We start from the raw sequence: 26,008 nt of genomic DNA, 5'->3' as shown, positions 1-26,008 counted from the left end.
TAAAAAAAGAATCTAATGTGAAAAACAAAAAGCAACTAATCTATTTAATCACTTCCTTAGAAAAGCTTTGATGTTGTGAAATCTGGTCTCTCCCTCTGAGAGCTGCTAAGTTGAAGCCAGCAGATCCTAAGACTCACTGTATCCATACAGCGTGGAGAAGCTGTGGCTGGTCTCAAAGTTTTAGAAGGACCTTTCAAAGAATTTTGTTTGCAGGCTGAAAGGGTATGCCTACCTGTAAGTCTACAGGAAAACTGACAAAGGTGAGAAGCATTAAAAACACAATGAATCCAACAATGAATGGAAATAATGGAAAACCTGTCTTTTTATCTTGAGGGATGGTTATTCTAGAGTTCCAGGCAGTCTAAATGCTCTAGTGCCTATTTTTCCTGAAAACACACTGCTACTATGAAGAAGAAAAGTTGTCTTCGTGCTAATGAAGCTGAAGAGAAAAAGCCTTCCTTCGTCTGACAGAATGTTCTCAGAGCCTTGTGAGACGGAGCCTTGCTGGTGCCCCAGGGCTGCATGTCACTTTTCCAGCACTTTCTTTCATAATCTAATTATGGCTGAATAAAAGAAGGAAATTAAATCCTTGATGACTCTGTGTCCCAGGAAAGACTGAGGGTAGCAGAGCTAGCATGGCCGAACACAGAGAGGGCCCAGTCGCCCATCAGAACAGAGACATCCAATTTATTTTCTCCACAAACCTGACTTACGGTGGCAACATGGCCTAATGGAATGATAAAAATACCCAAACAGAATAATTATAGTATCTAACTTGCTTGAGAAATAAGTATGTGCCAGTCACCATGCTAAGTCCCAGATTTCTGCAGAGTCAGTGAGATAAAGTACTATTCTCATCGCCACTTCACAAATGGGAAACTGGGCAGCTACCAAAACCTGTTAAGTAGTGGATCCCTAAGTTTGAAACCGGGCACAAGAACTCAGTATCTGTAAGTCCTTCTACATGAAACACTATTCTGCTTTGCCAATTAAGGGAAAGAGGCAGATTTTGGAGTCAGAAAGCCCTGAGTTCAAATCACGATTTTACAGATACTGATGATACAGCCTTTGGAAGGACAGTTAACCTTTCTAAGCTTCGGTTCCATTCATAGGACACAGGTAACATCACAAAATAGATGGACATAGGGGAAGAGAAGGAAAAATAAAATCAGATAAAAAGTGAGAAGGAGACAAACCATAAGAGACACTTAACTATGGAAAACAAACTGAGGGTTGCTGGGGGGAGGGGAATGGGGTAATTGGGTGATGGAGAGTAAGGAAGGTACATGATAATGAGCACTGGGTGTTATATAAGACTGATAAATCACTAAATTCTACCCTTGAAACTGATAATATATTTAACTAAATTGAATTTTTAAAAAAATTTTAAATACAGGTAACATAATAACTCAAAAGTTATTCTTAGGATTATAGACAATGTGACAAGCCTGGCCCTTAGAAGGTGCTCAACAAATGGCAGTTATTACTGGTGGTGATAAGTCATATTACCTCTTTAAAACTCATTTCTGGATCACATATATATATAAATTGTGTGTGTGTGTTTATGTGTGTGCGTATCCAAGGAAAGCACACCTAAAGGCATTGATATGGATAGAAAAGGAGAAATGACAAACAGAATAGAAGTTGTTCTTCAGAATTACACACATACATATGCACACACACATTTTTCCTACTTTCTTCTCTAGAGGTGCTGAACATTTTAATTAACAACTTAACATTTTAATTAAGGTGTGTGACTGATACACACGAGGGGACTATTGTCCTGGAGTACAGAACATGCGTAAGAACTGAAACTGTAAACATTTCCATCTGCAAACACTGAAGCATCACAGTGTACTAGAAATATCACGGGTCTTAGAAACACTCGGGCTTCTGTTCAAATCTTTCTTTTAATAATTTACGGCTATGTGACCGAGAGCAAGAAAGGTTATTTACCTTCTAAAGCTTTAGTTTCTCTCATCTATAAAATGAACATAATTATACATGGCAGTTTGTGTTAATGATCATAATATGTGTAAAACACCTGGTCTCTAGTAGATGCCCTGTAAATAGTAGCTAAATTGTAACCATTATTGTTCCTTTATGGCTTCTATCATAGTAATACTAGAAGTCAATCACAATTTCCATTTGTTTTCCACAAATCTTATACTGACATCTTATAACTATATACCAATTGCTAGAGTCACACCAGAATTTGCCTAAAGACAGGGCTTAAAAATTCATTAATTTTAAAGCTTTCCTTGATTAGTTACAAAAGGAATTAAGGTAGAAATAATCTCTTTCTAAGTCAGTGGAAGTGTTTTATTAATTTTTAATTGCAAATTAACTTATGGTTTTAATTAATTATATATATTTTAAATTTTTAATTAGACTTTAAGTTAAATTATTCCAAGTCTGGAAGGAACTATTTTCCTCTGTATTTTAATCAAGTTCTTTTAAAGGCACTAAGCTGGCTGGCTCAAAGACTGAAAATTGATCTCTTTTCTGTATGTGGCTTTTAAAACGTATATTCTCTCTCTCTCTCATATGTGTGTGTGTGTATGTCTCTCTCTCACATACACACACACACACATACACAATCAAACACAAAAAAAGAGGCACAGTTTGGAGAAAATCAGGGAGAACTTTAACAGTAAGGAAAGAAGTCAAGAGAGCCACAAAACATGAAAACAAGAGAGAAATAGGGTCAAGTAAGAGTTGTCCAGGAAAGACACAAAACATCATCTTTGAAAGGGTGTTGTGGGCACTCATTACATAATACCCGCAGAAGTGTTCTGGTCTCCCGAGAGATGGGCGCTCTCTCAATACAAGGTATTATGGTTTCTGTCTTTATAACCGAGAGATTGATATTCTTTGGTAAGATTCCATATCCAGTGTAGAAGCAACACAATTAGAAGCCTGAAATAGCACTTCTCCCTTTTTCTCTAACACAAAAGTCTCCCTCCAGTGTGTGACCTTCCATGCAAAACAGCTCATTTTTAAAACTTGGTTCCAGTCTCTTAAAGATCCTTGGTTACAAGCCATGGGAAAGGATATCATGTGACAGAAGCACAGTCCTTTCTAAGTGACAGGAGAAATGTCCTGCTACAATCACTCTTAGTGAGGAGAACACAACACCATTTGGTAGTCAGAAGAATTCTTAATCGTACTAGAAACAGAGAGAGGATACCACGCTCTCATTTTGCGACTGCCCTCACTTTCCCCTGTGAAAATACATCAAGGTGACAATGAATGGATATAGTAGTTAAATTCCTAAGAAGGTTTAAAAAGCATGTTGTAGGGGTAAATGTTCACTTGAGTTAAAACAGAAAAAAAAGCTGACTAGAGCAAGAAAAGTGTTTCCTTCTGTCCCTCCACAATCACCAATTTGTGAAGTTATATTCATACTCAGATTGTGGAAGGGCAGGAGGCATCATGTTATGAATATTATAATTAGAGTATACAATATGCAAATGACTTGAAATATTAAGACACTTACCATGTCAGTAGAAGAAACAGTTGGCAAATCCTCTGGGGCCAATGTAGTGTCATTAGATATTGAGATATTAACTGTAAGAAAAAGACAATTTTTACCATAAAAACAAAATTAAAATGACCTTAATTTTGCAAAGCTAAGCTAGGCATTAAAATGTCTTCAACAATAAAATAAAGTCCAATGAATTTTTCTTTATTGTACCTGTATTTACCTTTCACCTAAATAAAAATTACCAAAGATTTGGACACATCTCTTGTATTTTAATTTGATAAGAAACAATGGCAAATATTTAAGAAAATAGTATTACAATTTGTTTCAGGTTTCAAAGACAGAAAAAGGAAAACACTTCACCATTACTAAAAGGCACTCAATATATTTTGCCTAGTGAATTAAATGGATATTAGTAAGTGAGTAATTTGATCACTGGCTTCATGTAGTCAAATTTCACAAAGTGGCATTTCACTAATTAACTAATTTGGGATTTTTGGAACTTTGGACTGTACATGAGGAAGTGTATCTTTGAAAACTGTGGGAAAACAAAAAATCTTTCAAATACATAATAAATTATATAAATATAATGGGAATAAATATTTACCTAATTTTTAAAAAAATTATTTTCATATAATTTGGCATGATTTATAGATTTATTAAGAGTTTACTTTTGGAGGAATCTAATTAATTTATTAAACCAACTCTCCTCTTGGAAATATTTCATTTTTTAAAATTTATGAGTCTAAAATTAAAACAGTATTTAAAAAGAGTTCCATAATTAAAACATTATTTATCAGATAAAGCTTTTTCCTACTACATGAAGTTTTATGTGTTATAAAATAATCTGTTACTCAGAGTATAGCTGTAATTTGTGGAGATACTGTAAAATGACACTTACGTTTTTGTCTCTGAGTGTCATATTTAACATCCAATTTGCTAATTGTTATTTGGTCCCCTTCTGTCTGCCCCCTCCAGCCTCCAAGCCCCCAGACTATCCTTTTAGCTTGCCATGTTTTAGGTCCTACCTACATAAGTTCTTAAGAAGAAACAAACAGATTTATTTGACTGTTGAAATTTAGAATATAAGATCCATGAGGAAAGAACAAAAAGAGAAAGTCTTGTTCACGCTTGTCCCCAGCATCTGCCCAGTCTGGCATGTAACCAACAGGAACTCAAAAATATTTGTTTATTATTTAACCTTGAAAAAAGGAAAATTGTGCCATTTGCAAAAATATGGATGAGGGCATTACGCTAACTGAAATAAGCCAGACAAAGACAAATACCATATGGTGTCACTTATAGGTAGAATCTAGAAAATATAATAAAATAAAAAGTAAGTACAACTCATAGAAATAGAGAGTAAAATGGTGGTTGCCAGGGAGTTGGGAGGGGGTGGATAGGAAAAAGTTAGTAAAAGTTAGTACAAAATTTCAGTTATAAGAGGACAAGGTCTGAGGATCTAATGTATAACATGGTAACTACGGCTGGTGATACTGTATTACAGAACTGAAATTTGCTGAGCGTAGGCCTTAAGTGTTCATAAAATAAAATAGCATAAAATAAAATAGAATAATATGTGCAGTGATGGATATATTAATTAAGTTGGTGGCAATCCTTTCTTAATGTATACATATACGAAATCATCATTTTGTATACTTTAAATACATTACAATTTTGTCAATTTTACTTCAATAAAGCTGAAAAAATACTTGTTTGCTGTCAATAAATAAGGCTAGAAAAGGGACCAACCATTTAATGACTTGAAACAAAGGAGAGCAGATAAAGGCAAAAGAAATGAAATAAGGAAAACAAATAAAAGGGAGAAAATATTTAGTTGAGCCCTAGTTTTTCTCAATTTTGGAATCCATTCTGATCTCTGAAGGTTCTAGAATTGTTAAACTTTTCATCTAAAGCTCGCTGCTGCTAGGGCATCCCTACTTCTTCAGTAAAACAGACACATGTGCAAACTATTTTCTTATTCCATTTCATTGCAGGTCATGGAAAGAATCAAAATAGGCTAAAGGATGCTTGGCCCAAACAATAAAGCCAAACGTGAATCCATTCCCAGAAGTTAGAAGATGTTAGTAGCTTTTCATTAACAAAACCTAGATTTTTATTATGATTTTGCTTAAAAAAAGCCTAAAGTACATTTCGTTATTCCATTTGCTCACTTAAAAGCACCTGAAAGCACGTAACAGATGTATTTTTATACCCACTTTATGTTGACTAGGACTCTGAGGCAAGATATGCCAGGTTTCTTGCCCAGGATTGCAGAGTCAACCAGAAATAGAATTGGTACCAAAATCTCGTTTGGCATTTTTTTCTTTTCCTACCCAGCATTTGATTTTTGCAGCCACAGAATGCAAGGTGGGATAATACTCTCCAATGTTAGAGGATGTGAATCTCAACTTCAAGCTGAAATGTCTTCTGGTCTGAGCTTTTGAAAGAAAACAGCGTATATGAAATCACAGGCACTATTTAGATGGGGTCTGGGAAGCTGTTCTTCCTGAGCAAGATTCTTTAATGCAATTTTATGAGCTTCCTATCACAAGAGAGTGAAGGTCTTTTTGCAACACACTTTTCTGCATAGAAACAAGGAGTAGGAGTGAGAGAGAAAGATATCCAAGCCTTCTTTTTTGTGAAATGAATGACAGATAATAAAGCCACAAGTGAACTAAAATAGGATTCCAACCTGAACTTTCAGTAACTACTTTCAAGTTCTAGATACACATCAATTCTGCTCATCTAAATTCCTTTTATCTTTCCAGTTTTCCTCTGAGACAAGCTATTAAAGCATATTGGCTCTAAAAATCCCAAAGACTATCAAAAGGACCATAAAAAGTATATGCCTTTCCTACTTATTTTAGTATGTAGCTGCTTCAAGAGAACTTCAAAGTAAATATATAAACAAGCACTTCCATAAATCCATACTGGCAGAATATAGTAGAGTCCATAAGTAAGATTAAAAGTAAATTTCTTTAAGCTCACCTAAGAGGAAATGATCAATTCCAATTGGGAGTTTGGTCTATGAGAGCCATTGGTCACCACTTGGATCCCTGTATTTTGGCAACCAAGTGCAGAATGATCTACATGTATAGAATTTGTAATACCCTTAATTAGGATTCTGAAAAGGTCAAATAGAAAAGCATAAACACACTGCACTCTCTCTTCACTGTTTGCTCAGCACCATGGCTTATAAAGCAAGGAAAGTATTTGCCGTAGGAATCTGGCTAATGTAGAATCAGCCAATTGTCCCTTGGACAGTCTGTGTCCCATGCTTGGTTTCAAGGAGTTTTCACAGGTTGCTCATTTTATGTTCCTTGGATGTTCACTTCTTGATCCTCCTTCCTATGTATCAAATTCTAGCTGATCTTCTGGAACAGGGGATTGAACACTATTGAATGGACATTTAAAAATGTGCCTGGGAGTGTTCCTGTCTTAAGCTAGCTTTTTTTTTCCCCTTTTATGTTTAATGAGAGATCTACAGAAAGAACAGGTTACAGGAGCTATGAGCAGGAAAAAAAGATGACATCCATATGTCAATGTAAGTACACCTCCTACACAGGGACTACCAATGCCACCTTTAAGGTTGTTCTTCTTTATCCTCCAGTACCTGGTACCAGGAACTACCCCAGGACTCCTCTGCTTTACACATTAGCAGGAACTGTAACATCAGGAATATATACTAAAGTTCCAAGGTCAACTAGGAACAACAACAAATGGCCAGGGAGGCCAATCTGTCTGCTTTGACGTACCACCGCATCACAAGTTAAGAGAAAGGACTGCTAAGAAAACTGGGTTGGAATTCTGTCTGTCTCCACCACCTTCTGGGGCACAGTGCTACCTCACTGCAACTGACCACGGGTCCTTCACTTGTGAAATTGGATTTAAAACAATCTGCCTCATAAGGTTACTGCACAGGATGAAAAAAACAATGTAGGCAAAATTGTTAGCGGGTTCTCCAGGAGCAAATGGACCTAAAATAGATGCTAGCCAGGGTTACTGCTAGCTTTACGACCTGGAGGAAGCAAAACTTCACCCCTGGAAGAAAGACTGCTACCTCACAAGCTTTATGTGATGATTAAATACATATATATTACAATATTACAATATAGTGTATTGAAATAGAGTTTATTAAAATCCCTTAGTAAAATGTCTGGCACTTGGATGGTGCTTAATAAATCTTAGCCAAATCTCAATCTATACCCTCAGCATAGCTTCTTAGGGTTACAATAATGCAGAATTGGTTTACCTGCTCTGAATGACAAAAAAATTTAAGAGTATTCTCCATGATAATGAAACTTGAGCAAATTTGAGGAAACAGAGTAACTGGAAAATAGATACAAGATAAAACTGAAGAAGCTTCTTGCCTGCGAGGTCACGTCAGTCTTATTTAAGGGGCCTGGATAATTTCAGCACATGAGCGCCTCCTAATAAAATCAAATATTTATGCTTTAAATGTTGAGATCAATAAAAGGCCAAAGTGGCTTTTGGAGGGATGACAAGGTGAATGAAGAAAACTGTGGGAGAAACAGCTCTTAGGGAAATTATCTGCCACTATCTCAGCCTTGAGCCTTAAAACAAATAAAATTAAGAGAAAATTTTTCTTCACTTTCTCTTGTTATTATCCCTTTCATTTTCCTAAGTATTTTTACCAAGCCTCATGCTTGAGGTTTTCACTGTACTTAGATAAGTTCAAGTTAAGACACTCTCCAACCGAGGGACACTTTTCCACATGTTCACCTATGATACTGCCTTCGAAGTCAAAGAGCTCAGCTACTATCAGGTATTAAGGGGGACATATTTAGCCACTGTTTTCACAAAACAAACAAACAAACAAAAAATACACACACACTTCTCTTCCATACCCACTCATCATTACATTTCAGATGTGTATAGACATTACTACGGCGTATATTTTCCAAATCTGTGTTTCTATACAGACCCACAGCTAGAGAATTAATATAGGTCTGGTGATTACCCAAATTCATTGTTTCTGATTCCTGCAAGTGTTATACAGAAATTGCTAAAATATTAGGCTAGGAGAGAAAAAGGAAACTAAAATGATGGATGTTTCAAATTTCTATGGTTTTCTCAAAAGGCCATATAGCCATGAATGAGAAAACTGTCAGCTGTGCTGGTAAAGTCTCCTTGAGAACGCAAAGCCCAAGTGGTCCTATACCAGAAGGCTTGGTACCTCCTGCCTAACCATTACTTTGTGATTTAAACCTACTTTATAATCCAAAGAGGGAATGATACATAATAAAAATAAAATTTCATAGAATATGATGCAGGTCATGGAAGATAAATTAGGATTATCTTTTGTTTCCTAATTTTATCTTTTATTTCCTAATTTTCTTTTAATGGACTTTCTAATTATGAAACGCATATTGACTGTAATATGGGACCACAGGAGACACAATCCAGCGGTTCTTTTTAATGGCTGTAACATATTGGTGCATAGCATTTATTAAGATAATAGAAAAATTATATAGAAAGAAATGGTAATGAAATTCTATGCTAGTGACAACCATCTTAGAGCATCTGGAAGCCTCCTCATGCTGGGAATAAAACAAAGGCACAGACATGGAAGCCGTGGCTACTTCCAATCTCTTGACTTGGTCTTACAGTTTTATACCAGGGAAAAAGCCATCTTTTACTTAGCAATACTATAGACAAAAATGTTTCAGTGCTTGAAAAAGGATTTATTCCTCTTAATCATTCATCCATTATTAAGCATGTTCTCTCTGGAACAGTCAACAATGAATCAATAAAATATATCCCTTCTGTTAACAATAAAGTATAATATCTATTCTCTTGGGGCGATTTTCTTGCTTTTCTAATTTATTTATCATTTTTAGCAAGGCTTCTTTCCCCTCCAGATATAAAACCACATTTGGTTAGAAAGTTTATTTTGACCCTTTCTAAAATATTAATATGCCCTTGAGAGTACAGTCACTGCAACCTTGATACATTAGGCAAATGAAAACAGGTACCAAAGTAGAAATGGATTTCTGAAAGTGTAGGTCAAATGAAAATCTGACCTTGTTCATTCAAAAAGTAATTAACACAATTTTAAAAACAACACATTTTATAAAAATCCGTATGTATATGTGTGCCTGCGTGGTATGTGTGTGGTGTGTGTGTGGGTATGTGTGTGTGTGGTGGAGTATATGTGTGTGTGTGTGTGTGGTGTATAGGTCTGTGTGTGTGCAATGCAATTTATAGGTCTGTGTGTGGTGTGATGTGTGTGGTGTGTGTGGTGTGTGCATGTGTATGTTTGGTGTATAGGTGTGTGTAGTATGGTATAGAGGTATGCATGTGCGTGTGTGTATGGTATATAGGTATGTGTGTGTATAGGTGCATGTGGTGTGTGTGGTGTGTGCTTGTGGTGCAGGATGGTGTACAGATGTGTGTGATGTGGTATGTGGTATATAGGTGTGTGTGTATAGTATGAGGTATAGGTATGTGTGTGGTGTACAGGTATGTGTGGCACGGTGTGTGTATACAGTATGGTGTATAGGGGGGTGTGTGTGTGTGTGCGTGTGTAGGTGAGTGTGGTGCGCACATACAGTGTAGTGTATAGATAGGTAAGGACATATGTGGTGGGCGCACGTGTGTAAGATACATGTGTAGTGTACATCATCCCAGGCACAATTCTTAAAAAGGAATGAAACGGACCCATGATAAATTTTTGCTGAGAGAAGAAGGGGAAGGACAAAAGGACAGAGGAGGAGAGGGGAAAGGAAGGAGGAGAGCTCATGACTTCTTCCCTATTTACGAAATTCTATCATTTATGTTTTTGAGTGAATTAGACCAATTCCCCTTAAGAGAACTGAACATTTCACCAATAGGACTTTATGGCCTTCTTCTGCGTCACTGCATACAGTGTCCAACCCTTGTGCGCGCTTGGGATCCAGCGGAGTAATCTTCAGTGATCTAATTACAACGTACTGAACTCCTTAACACTTTTTTCTTTAAATATGGCTCCAATGTTCCATATTTATCTACAATAGCACATTAGTTGTTAATTTGAGGGGAGCTGGCTTCCAAGAAAAACCTAGTTAGTATCTTCCTCTAGGAAAATTGGAGGGAAAAATTATATTTTGAACCCCTTTAAAAGAATACAACTAAAAGATAAAACTGACAGGGGTCTCTTTTGTGAAACAATGAGAAATGAGAAAAAGAACCAATTTTTACTTGGTGTTTATGAGGTGTCAAACAATGTGCGCATACTCTTTCATTCAATGCACCTAATAGTAACTTCTAAGAGTAGGTACAACTACTAACCCAGCTCACAGGCTATAAGACAAGAAATCAGTTAATTAGCCGAGCCCAGGGTCACGCTGCTAATTAGAGCTGAACACATGCTCACTTTCCTTTATTCCAAAGCACATACTGTTTACACTTTATCACACTAACAGTTTCCCAAACCAGGATGTTGGGGATGGACTGTGAAACTGTGAACTGTCCTTCATTTGGATACTTTTTAGTTTTTACTATTGGCTTCTGAAACAGATCCTCTTCCTCATACGCCTCTGCTATATAAGCACCGGGCTCAGTGGTGGAGATATGGCCTCTATTACCTCAATTAACTGCCACTCTATTTCTAAGAAAAGGAAATTTTAGCTCAAAAACCATGCATCCACCCTGACCGATATGCCCAATCTCATGGCTAATTTTCCTTTTAGCACTTGCAACTGAGCTTTCTTAGTTCCTCAGTAAATGAGAACCCAAAGAAGTACATGGCTTTGGCCCCTGAGCAACAGATGGAGCAAAACGAAAGGGGAAAAAGATGCAGGAAGAAACTGAAACTCGGGAAGTGAGGAAGATTTACGGAAGCGAGTGACAACAAGAAAGATAAGGAAGGAAAAGAGGAGGGAGCGTGGTCCCCACAAAGCACAACGAAGTCACAATATTGTTGCGGCCGCGAACAGAGTTTTCTTAGTGATTAAGTGACCCCTATTTCCCTCCCTCTAAAATCACTTCTCAGTTTGCAGGCTCATGACTCCATCTGCGTAGCTGCTGGTTCACTGGTACACACTGTCCAAGTGCTGGAAAACAAGTCGTCCGCCAGTTCAAATATTATTGACTCATTGACTGAATTCTTTTACTAGGAGTGCGTGTTGCGATGAAAGGCCAGGCTCTTGTTGTTCTAAGAATACTTACTCGAGCTGTACATGCAACCGTATTATTCTCTAACTATCATTTTTCAGTTTGTTATCGTGAAGGTATGAGATTTATGGTGGTACATAGTTTTCTATCAAAAAAGTATTAAGGTTATGAGGGAAACGCCATCACTAATATAAGGGGGTTTTGAGAATTGTCGTGAAAATGGATATATCCACTTGCCTCTTCTCAAACCAGAAACAGGCTTTATATCCATGGATTAAATTAATCCCTCACACTCAGGAGCATATCCTTCAGGAGTTCCTTTCATCCGGACAACTCTAAAAATACGGGCTGCAATCAAGGTTCTTGTTGCAGAATAAGCCAACTGCCCAGCAATATTTGCTTAGAAGGGAGGATGATGAAGACTGGTTTGTTGGTTCTATCATTCATATTTACTAACCTTAAATTTTAATAAGTTACACCAGCAGTAACAATGGCAGTTAACACTTAGTAACTTATTACGTATCAGAAACTGTCCTGAGTACTTTGAAATATCTCATGTTTTCCAATTCGATATAATAATTCTGTAAGGTGACAAACCATAAAAGACTCAATCTCAAAAGAGACTGAGGGTTGCTGGGGGGGAGGGGGGAAGGGAGAGGGTGGTGGGGATATGGACATTGGGGAGGGTATGTGCTATGATGAGTGCTGTGAAATGTGTAAACCTGGCGATTCACAGACCTGTACCCCTGGGGATAAAAATACATTATATGTTTATTAAAATTTAAAAAAAATAAATAATTCTGTAAGGTAAGTACTGTTATTAACCCTGTTTTACGGATGAGGAAGGTGAGGCATAGCTTCCGTGGGAAAAGGAACTTGCCCAAAGTCACACACAGGGTGTTATTAGCTAAGCTGGGACTCGAATACAAGATTTTCTGATTTCAAAGCCCAGCTACACTACTTTACTGGCACCACTTGGAGGTAGCAGAATTGTCAGAGTCCTTAACTCCTAGCCCTTTAGGACAGACTTTCCATCCGAGCTAAAGAAAACAGGTCAAAGGAAAAGCCATCTATCTCCACTTCAACTAGTACTTCACTACGCATGTTTCAAGCCTCAAAATGAGTTTTCAAGAAAACACGATCCTTCTTGGGAGGAAAATTACATGGGAAATCTTTACATGTTTTTCACAGTTAAAACACATTCAAATATGTCTTCCTTGGCTTTATATTACCCTCCCTGTCCACATCCAACCGAAACAATGAGGACCAATTTCCATTAGCCTCAGGTAGGTAGATCTTTTTTGTGGCAAGGATGCTGACAAAGCCCTCATCTGGCTTTATGACTACCTCACACCACAAAACAGCTGAGAAAGTACCTTTTTTCCTTTAGAAAAATTTGTTGTATAACTCCTCAGACTTGCCTATGAAGTCAGATTCCTGACTTCTCCATAAATAAGTATTTACATACAGACAAACACATAAAGATAGAGAGAAATAATGAAGAGGAAAGTTCAAAATCCCACAGTTCAATATGGCCGTGAGTCCATATTTTGGAATATACAGAGTCTGGACTTCCGCTGAAAGTTCACAATGGAGGGTAACCCCCTCTTTCTTTTAGGACAGATTCTACGTGGTCGTGTAATGCTCACGTCTGTGTTTCAAGCATATTCCACTGATCCTAATGAAAATATCTATCACGCATTGAGTACTTACTCTTTTCAAAGCAGATTTTATGCTATGAAATGTTCATTATCAGTATACATTTTAATAATAATAAACTTTTGGACCTATATGTCATTCATGTTCCCTGAATCTTTAAATTTCCACCTTGTACGAGTCTCTGCTTTGCTTTTAAGCATGCCCTTTATTTTAATGTGTGTTGACTGTCCTTAAATAAGACCAAAGAACCCATGAGTGCAAAGCCCAACAATGCCCTATCTTTCCATCCATCGGGGTTACTGACTGACCCAGTTTAGGGAGATACTGTTCTCTTGTCTCTCACCACTCAAGACGCATACAGGTCTTCTAAGATTTCTCTGCCCAAGTGTCAGAGAAGAACGCAGATACAACATCAAAATATCTGAAAGCAATCTGACACAGCCAAGCCGTAAGCATTAAAATTCTTCGTAGTATCTCGTTTAGTTTTTAAATTCATAATCATTTTGTTTGCATTCTAGTCTATAATATATCCACGTTTGTTTCACTGTAAACATTAAGAGGTTCTTCCTCAGAATCTCTAAGTAAAAGTGCACAGGGCGTGAATATGCCCTACATCTGCACTCAGGTTCACAAAGCCTTCAGCACGCCATTGTACTCCTGGTGCTACAAGACCTCAGTTCAGAAGCATGGAGTGTATGTCAATTTTTATTTTAAGGGACAATGACCCACAGCTAATTGCATGACCTGAGATAAATAACTCTATTTCCATTTAATTGTCTGACACAAATGTCTACCCCTCATTCTCCCAGAGCAAATATAAAACGACTTTTCCCAAAGTGAATCATTTCTCCCAAATGCCTTCTATATTATAAAATGATGACAAATTACTCAAAAAAAATTTTTTTCAGAGAGAAAATTGAGCACTTTTTTGGGAAAAAAATCCTGATGCTGACTCAGGTTTGGCAAGATAGATATTAAAGTGCTAAGATGTGTAGAATCATATTCCTCACCCAGAACTTAGTTTTTACTTTCATGTCTTTCCTAACTCTGGAATATAAATCTTCCGGGACAGCATAACATTCCTTCTTTTGTTTCTCTCATTTCTTCTTTTCCTTTCTTTCTTACATTGTCTAGCACAGATGAACTATAAGGCTCTACTTTGCCACTAGGTTACTCAGTCTGAATTTCTTTTTTAATTTCATGCCTCAAATTATATAAAGTGAATGAGGATCTTGTTTCTTCTGTAAGCTTAAAATAATTTAGAGTTTACTTTAGGAAGAGATTTCTACAGTAATAAGGAAACAGCAAAACACAGAGTAGAAGTTCAGAGGACTCGGTTGGTCTGGACCTTAGATCTGTTACTATTTGTACTTGGTTCCCTCAACTTTCAGATAAGATTAAGAATAATATACACTGTATGGTGACTAACCTAATAAAAAATGTACATTAAATTTCTTTGCAAATACTGCAGTTTGAGTTAATTTCAAAGTACTGGGCTAATTACATTTAGATTCCAGAGCTCCCGATTTCATCTTCCGATTGAATCATGTGGCTATGGTACCTTGGGTAATGAGACTTCAAATTCAGCAGAATGGTTTTTCAGAGAAAACACCATGTTGAAAGCTTGCATGCATGGAGTCCACACCTTCCTCCAAACACAGGGGAAGCACAAACACCAAGCATGATGTCCTTACCTGGGTCAGGAGGCATACAGGCACAGGAAAACTGAGTATTGTAGCCCACTCTGAAGTTGGAGTTGATGGGGTAGTAGTCTGCTAGCTTGATCATCTTCTTAAAAGCATCATAGATAAAAATGAAGCTAATCAGAGAAGAGAAGCCTTCTTCGGTGAAGCGAGTGAAGTACTGAACCAAGAAGCTGGCATCTGTGGCTACCAAAATGAGACACAAGAAGGCTGACCACAGGCCAATCCAAAGGCGAAACTCCAGGTAGTCAAAATTATGGTCCCTGGAAAGAAAGAAAGAAAGGTAATCAGACTGCTCCTCCCTGGAACACAAAGAATAATATAAAACTACCCAACAACTGCAGAATGATTGCTAAAAACACAAGATCACTTGTAGCCACTAGATATGAAGTTCAGTCTTGATTTCATCCAGAAAATATTAAGGTTAAAGAGGTGGTCTAGTGGTATCATCCTGCTACCATAAAGAAATAATCCCAGAAGTTTAAGAATGGCATATCAAAAGCAGTCACAGCATTTATATGTAAATAACAACTTTCTCATTCAAAAACTCTGGTCCCTGCCTCTATGGAGTTAATAAAAGAAACAATTTGAAAGTGTCACGTTGGTAGCCAGTACACACTCAATAAATGTTTGTGAGCTTTACTGGTTAATGAAGACACTAAGCTAAATATGGTCTCTGTCCCCACACCATTGCAATCATTGAGGGAGACAAACTGATGAACGTAATCACATCATAAGTTAGTACATGATACCTAAAGGTTCCACAGAGTGTCCCAGAGGAACAACTAATTCTGGCTGGAGGAGGACTAATGGAGATGCAGAAAAATCTCAAGGAATTTAAGGACAAATAGGATAAGTGCACTGTAGTCAGATCAAGAAAGGCTGTCTTGCTGTGTTATAGCCAGATCCAACTGCTTCTCATGAACTTTGCCCACAGACGTGATGTCCTCCTGCTAAAGTTGTGTGTAAAGCATCTTGGACCACCTTGTTTTTCATCTGTTCCTCTCCCACAGCAGTCTTAGAATAGGCTGCCTCCATCAGAGGATGCCTTTTTTTTTTTTTTTTTGAAGGCCTTTCCGTTTCTTATAAGTAAATTAGTTCACATCTAGGAAAAGATGGGTCAAGTGTTGACATTCTACCATTTCATATCGATTCTTCTAAAATTATGTGAAGATTACTTTATAGTATTTCTTTCTCATCATTTGGGATGAAAAAGCAAATAGTAGTCGTCGTATTTCTTCTACGAGAAAAAGAAACAAATCAAGGAGCATGCATGCTTGAAGCTCGACAGACTTGCTTTTAAACAATGAGTTTCTGATGGTGACATTTTTTAATACTTTCCTAAAGGCATGGTATCAATGCCTTCACCACCACCAACCCAGTCTGGGCCACCAAGAAGTTGTTGTTTGATTAAAGTCCTTACTGATATCCATGTTTGCCCTGCTCAAAGCCATTTTCCACATCACAGCCAAAACGATCTTTTTAAATATAAATCAGATCCCCCCACCTCCATTTAAAACCTTTTGATGGCTTCTCACTGCTCTTAAAATAAAATGTGGATTCTCTAAACTAACACAATGCTTGGCATACAGGCTTCCAGTGAGAACTTGCTGGATGAATTAAGGCATGCCTATGGTTTAGGACTTGAGACAGTTACTGACATGACCTATAAGCTATGACAGGGAGCCAGGAGATCCTGAGTGAAAATTTTATAGAATATTAGAATTAAAAGGTCCTTAGATACTGAAATGGTTAATTTTATGTGTCAAGTTGGCTGGATCATGCAGTACCCAGATACTTGGTCAAACATTATTCTTGGTGTCTCTGTAAGGGTGGTTTTGATGAAATTAACATTTAAATTGGTAGACTTTGAGTAAAGCAGATAGCTTTTCATAATGTGGATGAAACTCATCCAACTGAGTTCTTCAACCAAATACAGAAAACTACCTGCCAACCTCAAGCAAGAAATTTTCTCCAGCAGATTGCCTTTGGGCTTTCTCCAGAACATGCCTCTTTCTGGTTCTATAGTAGACACCCTTTGAACTTGAACTGGAACATCAACTCTCCTGGGTCTCCAGCCTGCTGGCCTCCCTGCAGATTTTGGACCTGCTGGTCTCTATAATTGTGTGAGCCAACTCCTTAACAATAAATCTCTTTATCATATTGGTACTGCTTCTCTGGAGAATATTAATACAGATGCCAATTAGTCAAATACGTCTCATTTTAGAGATGAGGACACCACCAAGGCCAATGGAAGTTAAGCCATTTATCCAATGTCGAGGTTTTAATGGCAGAGCTGAGCCAGAAACCAAATTTCTGCATTCCTGGATGACTCCTTTAAAAAATTACAACATCATTCCCTTACCTGATGCGTATTTAGGGTGGGCCTTAAGATCACTGCCCTTTGTATCCTTCTTTTCACCAAATCACATAAACTGGAAATACTACCAAAGCAGCAGACTATTAACACTTGGGTAGAGAGTTATCTCCTACAGGTTTCCTGGAATCTTTCTGAAGACATTTTTTGCATTCTCTTTCCATCTGGAACCCCACTGCTTAATCCTATGCATGTCTTTGTGAGATAAGTAGACTACAGAAAAGCTAAATTCTAGGAATTTGAGATAATTTACATTATCACACAATGAATCAAGTCTCAGTCAGAGCTAAGAAATAGTTTCATCACTTCTGAGCCAACAATCTTTTTTCATAAAATAAAAACTTTAAACAATTACCTAGTTTTGCTTCCCTAACAAGATGACAGGACAATCTTAATTTATTTTAAGAATGCTAATGGTTGTTTCAAGAATCTATGTTTACAGGACAGGATGAGAAACAAATCCAATAACGAGCTAATGGTTAGGAACCCTCGGTTTGAGTACAAAGGGAAAAAATGCATGTATACACTTAAATCTTAGGATCTAAATGATATACCAAAATAGCTGCTCTACAATACTTAAATACTCCCAGAGTAGCTCCATAAGAATAACCCAAATAAAATCACTAAAACCCATGGCACTTCATTATAAAAGTGATATGTTTACAGCTGCAAGAAGAAAGAGGAGTAAGAGATGAGAAACTCTTTAGAACAAGTTGATCAACAGTAATGACTACAATAAAATGGCAATATTACATCCAATAAGCTTATCAGTCCCTTTAGTGCCAAGTTTAAATAGCAATTAAGTTATAAAAAGTAACAGGAAATGATAGTACAGACAAAAGAAACTATTGTGGCCAAAGGGGTTTACATCCTTATGATACCACAGTGTTCTTAGATATTTTGAGTTATAGTTTCTAAGGAGCATAAAACCAAGGTACAAACTGAAGAACCCATCTGAAGCATGCTATAGAAATTAAAGTTTAGTCTCTGACAAATAGAAAACTCCCTAAACTACATGAATAAATCCAGTAATACAACAGAAGAAAATAATCATTTGAAGTCCTCTAAGTATAATGTTCAAAGACTAGAAGGAAAAAATTATTGAATGACCAAATGACAATTACACAGGTTAAACTCCAACCTTAATTATGAGTCTTGTACATAGCTTAGAAAACAGTGGTAAAACTTCTTTCAGATTCCTCATTCAAGAAAAAGAAAAGGTATCTAATTTTGCATTACTGGTTTATAAGGCGTAAAAACAGTGCAAAAGAGGCTCCAGAATTAGGAAAACAAAACTACAACTGGCATTTGGAAAGCTTGTAAGCTCGTGCCTTCGTTTTATATTAATTTTAAAAGGTGAAAGCACAGCTTTCATATTCCTTTATGATTCTCCAGTTTATAGGGCAAACATTAAAACCTGTATCCCCTATCAGGAGGAAACCAGTGGATCACGTGGAATTTGCATTCGAGTCCACTGAAGTTACAAAACAAGGATTTACCCACTTCTCAAAAAATGGTAAATTATTGGGAAAAATCTGGGTAAGACAGACCAGACTAGTTTCTCTACCGAAGGACTTCTCAGATCCCTTAGTAAGCTAAAGTATAAGGTGAATTACGGAGAGGGAGATAAAATATACAGCATTTTCTGGATTTATTGGGATTACAGAAGCTTTTTGTCCAAGGAATACCTACAATGGGACTAGAAATTGAGGACATACACTTTGAGAAATAGTGATCTACACACATAATCTGTATCCAGACACAATATTAGCATTGTTGTTGTAATATTGAGGCAAATGATACAGCATTGTGAATAAAATAATAAGGTTTGCCAAATAAGCACCACATGCTACTCAGTGATGAATTTAAAGCACAGTTTCTCGAATGTTTCTTGTTGCTTTACAACTGTTTTCAAATAAATCACTTGGAACTATGTTTACATTACCAATTATGATGAAACAGAAGGGAAAGTGAGAAAGGAACTTGCTTAGTGAAAGGAAATAATCTCTATCCTACAAGTATCTAAAGTAAACTGGGATACAAACATTTCTGTACATTAAGGCTCTGATCACATCCCATCCAATAAATCTTCCTGCAAAGGTTGCACATGTTTGTTCCTGTTTATAGTACATGCTTGTTTCATCTTCCCACAAAAGCTTTCTTGTCTCACACAATGTTTTCTCAAACATATAAAAACGGTTTGACTTTCTATAAACTGACACGAACAGAATTCTTTCCAATGTCCTGAGAATTATGACGGAGGAGGGATCTGTAGTGGTGAGCCAGGAAAATTCACATTATTTAAAATTTAGAACTTTAAGTTTTCTTAAGACCCTTGCTGATGTCCTCAACCCAGCTTTCAAAACACAAATTTCAAATCCTCATTCCCTCCTCTGTCTTGGGATTGTTTTTGATAGCTCAGAGTTTCAAAGATTACTGTACTAGCACTTAACTCCATGAGGTTTCATGTAGGTAATAAAATTTCCAATAATAAAATCTTAAAAATGTGTAACAATAGAAGAATACAGAAATTCCAACAGGGAATGCCAGCAAGTCACACGAAATGCTGCAATCTACCTAAAGGATTGAGATCTGCTGGGAAAGGCAATTCTCTCTGTGAGGTATCAAGTTCATTAGAAAGAGGCCAGAATACCCAATTTGATTTTGAATCTATTTGTGTGCTAATGTGGTCACCTGGATAATTCTCTTAACCTGATTTTCTCCTTCTTAAATTGATCCATCAATTTCAAAAAGAAAATATGATAGCACAATTGTTATGTCCAATAGGACATCACATGTTAGTGACTCTGTAAGAGGCAGAAAGTCAGTTCAAATCCCAGCCCTACCTACAACAGATGATGGAGCCTTCAGCAATGCACTTACCTCTCCCTGCCTGTTTCCTCATCTATAAAACAGGGTACGGTCCGTCCCTCAGTACTGCTGCAGGACTCCAGTGAGGGAGTACATGTAACACACTTAGGGAAATCCTTGGCACCTTGGTACATGATCAGAGCTCAACAAATGTTATTACTCAGCTGACTCTTGAAACGCATCTTTAGTTAAGCACACTGAGATGAGGGTTAGGAACAGTGGATCACTGGAGCACCTAGTTTCTTTCATTAATGAGTCACGGGACCTTGAACAAGACATTGCATTTCTCTAGTATGAGTCAGGATCATGGCAGGAAACAGAAGGCATTCTCCAACGGGTTTGTGAAGAAAACGTAATAAGTGGGCCATTTATAGCGCTGTCAGCAACCGAGAATGGCAAGGTGCTCAGGGACTAGCAACCTCGGGGGGGTGGGCATTTTTACCTCCTGGCTTGGAAAGGCCAGGGAAGGACTGGAGTCACCTAGGCTGGAGTCACCTAAGTTCTAGGCTGGAGAGGCCTAGAACCAGGTCTGAAGAGGCCCCTTACTGGGGCGATACTCAGGGGACAAGCCCCTGCCAGACAGCAGTGTTAACCAGGGACAGGGAAGTGCAGGGAGGTAGACGCACACCCTGACCTCTCTCCCTCCCTGTCCTACGGATGCACTACCAAACCCAAGACGAAGCCGGCAGGAAAAGGAGCCTTAGTGCTGCAGTCCGCACTGGGGTCATCCCCAGAGGCACAAAGCAAGACTAGGAGGGCAGAGAATGATGGTGAGGGCAAACGGGAAGTACATCACATGGACCTCAGCTGAATCGAATGTAAAATGAGTGTTGGAATACCCCGTCTTCAAAGGCCTTTCAACCTCCACATCTTAAAATTCCCACATTCTAATCGACCTAATTATGATTCTATGCTCAACCTAGACGATGAATGCTCTACAATTAAACAGTCCTAATTTATCATTAGATATGTATATACATACTTGCTGAAATTAAATAGAAGCCTCTCGAAAACTAGAACAGGCCCTGTGCTGCTCAAAATAGTGAGGGGCTGACCGGCGAACAGGCAAAAGATGGCTCCAGAGACAGCTGTGCCCAGGAAGCTCTCCAACACGCCCTAATGGAAAGAAAAGAAAGCCGTTAAAAGAAACGTCTTTTTTCTTCCCATGCGTGATGTCACTAGGGAAATTAAGCACATGAACATGCTATTACAAGGGCCAAAGCAAACGTAGCAAATAGATGTGAAGAAGTAGATTCTTCCCAGTATGAACATCCCCATTGATTTCACCATACGATTTAGTCACCCCTCCCTACTCCAAGGGCCCCTGACCTGCTCCAAAGAACTGTGGTGACGATACTGACTGGTGGCTGACTACAGAAAGCAAAAGGGGACTCTGATCCACTCTAAAACTGCTACCTGAAGCGTCTGCATGGAAAAGCACACTGTGTAATACCACCACGTGGGCAGAAGCGATTCAGTACTTCCGGGGGTGTTTTTCTCTCTGTGGTTACCTTCAGTCTTTGTTTCAGCCTGATTTTACCTTGCACATGGCAGGTATTTGTAAGTAGTTACATTTTTTAAAAGATTTTATTTATTTATTTGACACAGAGAGAGAGAGATCACAAGTAGGCAGAGAGGCAGGCTGAGGGAGAGTGGGAAGGAGCCTCCCCACTGAGCAGGGAGCCTGATGCAGGGCTCAATCCCTGGACCCTGAGATCATGACCTGAGCCGAAGGCAGAGGCTTTAACCCACTTAGCCACCCAGGTGCCCCAAGTAGTTACATTTTATACCCAAAAGCTATTTTTTCTAAAGGAAAGATTTGAGAGGGGAGCAACAGGGGCAAAAAAAAAAAAAAGAAAAAAAGTTAGTTGTCCTTGATCTGGTAAACTCTAAGACAGGAACTCAAAAATAAAAAAATAAAAAAATAAAAAAATAAAATTTTATATATATATATATAAAATATATATATTATATATATATTATATATATATATAATTACCTATTCCTTGTCCAATGTAAACTTATAGAAGAGCTTCAATTCATTTTAGAGGAAATACATGGGTGGGGACGTGAATAACTAAATCTTTGTGGCCACACCTCCCTGTAGTTATCCCTCTGGAAACTTAACCCATTGTTTTCCTTTAGCCAAATAAGAACAAGGAAACATGAACCATGAAGCATCATTGAATTAAAAGATTATCCTAACTTACTTAATCATGTCATTTGGGACCAATGCCTCAGATGAGAGCAAACTTGCTCAAATCCTCTACTTTTCATCAGTTCGAATTTTAGTTAGAAAAGCAAATGTTTATTTGTGAGAGGATCCTTTTCTAAACTTGAAATAGTATTCTATCAAGGGATGATTTTTTAAATATAAAAAGATGACAGAGTCCCTTTATTCATACATAAGGCTATACATTTAAGCCATAAAACTTGTAAGATAAACATTTTTCAAATAAGTAAATATTCTATAGCTTTAAAAGACACAAATATATATATTTATATGTGTGTATATATATATGTGTATATATATACACACATATATATATTATATATATACACATATATAATATATATTATATATGTGTATATATATACACACACACATATATATATATATATATTTAGTGGTAGGCTAATTTACATAATAGAGCCAAATTATGTGATCTCTGTAACTATATGTGTATACTAAAACAAAATGGTGCCAGGAATATCTTCCTCTCCAACTGAACAATAAGTTACCTGTTCATAGAAATATGATTTATGTTTACATAAAACAAGCCATCTCTTAATCTAAACCCCCTCTGTTTGGAGCAGAATGGATTTCTGGGTAATCTGAGACACCACTCAGTTATTTTCCCTGCCCCCGCCCCACCAAAGAGTTAACCTGTCAGTCTACATTCACTCTCCACAGCCCCAAAAGTTCTCCAGCAACTTTTACTCACGTATCATAAAATATAATGAAATTACTACACATGAATTGTTTTTTAAAATCAAGTTACAGTTACGGAATAAATAAGTCAAAGAAATAAAAGGCACAACACAGGAAATATACTCAATGACACCGTAACAGCATCGTATTTTGACCGATGGTAGCTACAAATTGTGGTGAACACAGCATAACATATAAAGAAGTTGAATCACTATGTTCTCTCTACACCTGAAACTAATGTAACATTGTATGTCGGCCAAATTCATATTTTAAAAATGTTTAAGTAAAAAAAGTTTAAATATCAAACAACAAAAAAAATCCACTTACAGAACTTAAATACACTAAGTGCTAGACCCACTTAAAAGCCATCCTAAGAGATGCTTATTACGATGATTACTCAAAATATTTTTTAGCAATATCCTCCTTAAAATGGCACTGGCAATAGCACACCCTCCTCTTTGGAGGGTAGAGTTCAATTCAGAAAGCAGGTAAGAATCCTTTAGAATAGCACTAGATCATAATAATGGGGTTGGGGTGTGGAAAGGACAAAAAAAAAAAAAAAGGTTGACAAGTAAGACTGGCTTCTCACACTGTGGGCACCCACATTCTGAAACACTTCAGAACCATTTCTGTGTAAGAAGTCTAGGCTGAAAGCCTGGCAGGAGGACAGCCAGTTTGCACGGATGTGAGCTCCACGGCATGACTGAAGAATGCCGTCTCATTACTTCACAGCCATTCCACACATAATCAGGGGATCTACCTCGTTCTTCTTCGGAAGGACAGAATGAAGAATAACAAGCAAGACTGGCAGAACCAGGTCGCACTTATGCAGAGAAGAGACTCCCTCGTGCCCAACAAATAGTTCTGATCGCTCACCCGTGAAGACACTGAGATTCCAAAGAGTTAAATGGTATGAACAAATCCATATTCAGTGTGGCACAACAAGTGTATGGAGTATGGGTACCTACCCAACCACGACCCCACCCACATTAAGGCTAGAAAGTGTATCCACAGCAAGGCTAGAAGGTGTGCCCTCGGCTGGGATTTTCAAGGACATGCAGCGTTTCACCTTCTCTGCATTCACACTGAGAGTTTTTTTTTTTTTAATGTCTTTTAATTTTTCTTTCTCCTAACTTACTTTAGCATGTGTAACATGAAAGGGTAGGAGTGGAAGGTTCCATGTGGCAGGACAAGCCATAGTCTGGGCATAGGGGACAGGCAAAGTTACTGCATCATTCTTTATCAAGCATGGGAAAGTACCTATTTCCCATGGCTACTGCAGGATCAAAATACAGTACAGCCTGGGTGTAAGAAAGAACATGAAGGAAGAAAGAAGAAAGGTGAGATTCAGAATTCTCTACTTGATTTGACATTGCTATTAATCTCTCTGAGGGCAAGCACAGGGTCTCCAGAGACTTTCCTATTTTTCTTCCTCCTATGAGGCTTTGCACTCTCCTCCCATGTGCTCTGTAAGCATGAAGGAAATCTCAAAGGAATTGAAGAAGAAATACGCAAATCACACCCTAGGTTCCACTTAATCGAAGGTCAACAGCCATTGTTGCTCACTCAGTAAAGATAACAACGAATTTCTTCCAAAAAATGGCTTTGATTTATGGGAACCATGTGACTGTTAAAAGGCAGATTATTTTTATTTCAGTACTTGATCCTTTGGTAAGTGCTACAGTTTCCATTCTGTTGCTGACAATTTTGAAATAGAGACAGGTGATTTATTATATACACTGCACTGGAAACTTGCTTAAACTTAGAGATACTTGCAGCATTTCTGAGAAAAGAACTATTTTCACCACGTTTTGATATGTTACTCTTGATAATACAGAAATTTTAAAAATAATCTCAGGCACTGAATAACTCCAGTTCAACTCACTAGAATTTGAAGCAATTTAGAAGGTGAACTATCAGAAACCCCTTTTCTGATTTATTATTTCAGGGTTCATGAAGATAAAAAAAGGAAAATAATATGTGGGTGTGTGTATTTTTAATTGCTGCAACTCATAGAGACACTTCTAACCCTGATTTCTCCCTGCCTCTATTATTTTTCGTTCAGTTCACAAGACTGCGTGTGGCTGAGCTCTGAGGTGTGGTGGAATCAGGCAGCACAACGTGTCCCAGCTCCATTTTGCTTAGGCTTTCATCTCCTTCCATTTCTGATCAAGAATCCCCCGCCGCTGAGGAGCAGAATGAGCAAAGAACCAGCAGTCAGGAAATCTAGAGTCTAGACTTTGTTCTGTCACCAAAGAGCTGGCGATCTTGGGAATGTCACTAAAAGTTGGTCGATTCTAGTTTCTTCATGTAGGAAACATGGGGTTGATGCAATTTAACAAGGGACTCAAGTCAAAAAGTATCTCAAAGTGATGCTAGGCTCTACCATTTACTCCATCAATGACTTTAAGATACAACAGTTATTATACATATTAGATAATACATGTAAAATGTTTAGCATAGTCTCCAATATATAATACATTTTTTATGAACAGTAACATGAACATAAGGTTTTTGTTTAGGTAAAAGAGGGAAAGCTGACGTAGATGATTTCCAACATCTGCTCAAGGTGGCTCAGCATAAACAGAACGTCCTGGAGTCGGGGATATCTGCATTAAATCCCAGGTCCACCAGTCACCAACCTCTCCACATCCTAATTCTCTCTTCTGTAAATCAATTGCTATTTCACAGGAAAATTATGTGGACTAAGAAAGACAATCATATATAAAGAGCTAAGAATACAGATACAATAAAACATGGGTTTTCTTTCCTTTTCTAATTCTCATCCCCTTCTTTTCCCAGCCTGCCTCTATTATTCCTCTTTTCATCAAAAGAGGGAAAAGATGGAGAAAGTCAAAAGGAGT

At 37.6% G+C, this 26,008-nt stretch overlaps 1 protein-coding gene across 2 annotated transcripts in view; it reads right to left on the bottom strand.

The window, feature by feature from the left end:
• The window catches only part of SLC4A4 (solute carrier family 4 member 4), a 346,042-nt gene that overhangs the window by 68,868 nt on the left and 251,166 nt on the right, over positions 1–26,008 (bottom strand). For both annotated transcript variants that reach the window (XM_080796031.1, XM_080796032.1), the window contains exons 13-15: positions 21,195–21,328; positions 14,956–15,227; positions 3,500–3,570 (exon numbers count right to left, since the gene is read on the bottom strand). In XM_080796031.1, the coding sequence (XP_080652157.1) occupies positions 3,500–3,570; positions 14,956–15,227; positions 21,195–21,328 (477 nt within the window). The remainder of the gene's footprint in view (positions 1–3,499; positions 3,571–14,955; positions 15,228–21,194; positions 21,329–26,008) is intronic.

Source organism: Martes martes (assembly GCF_963455335.1).
Source record: "Martes martes genome assembly, chromosome: 2".
Taxonomy (NCBI): domain Eukaryota; kingdom Metazoa; phylum Chordata; class Mammalia; order Carnivora; family Mustelidae; genus Martes; species Martes martes.
The sequence above is the reverse complement of the archived record's forward strand: the minus strand, read 5'-3'. Positions and strand labels throughout refer to the sequence as shown.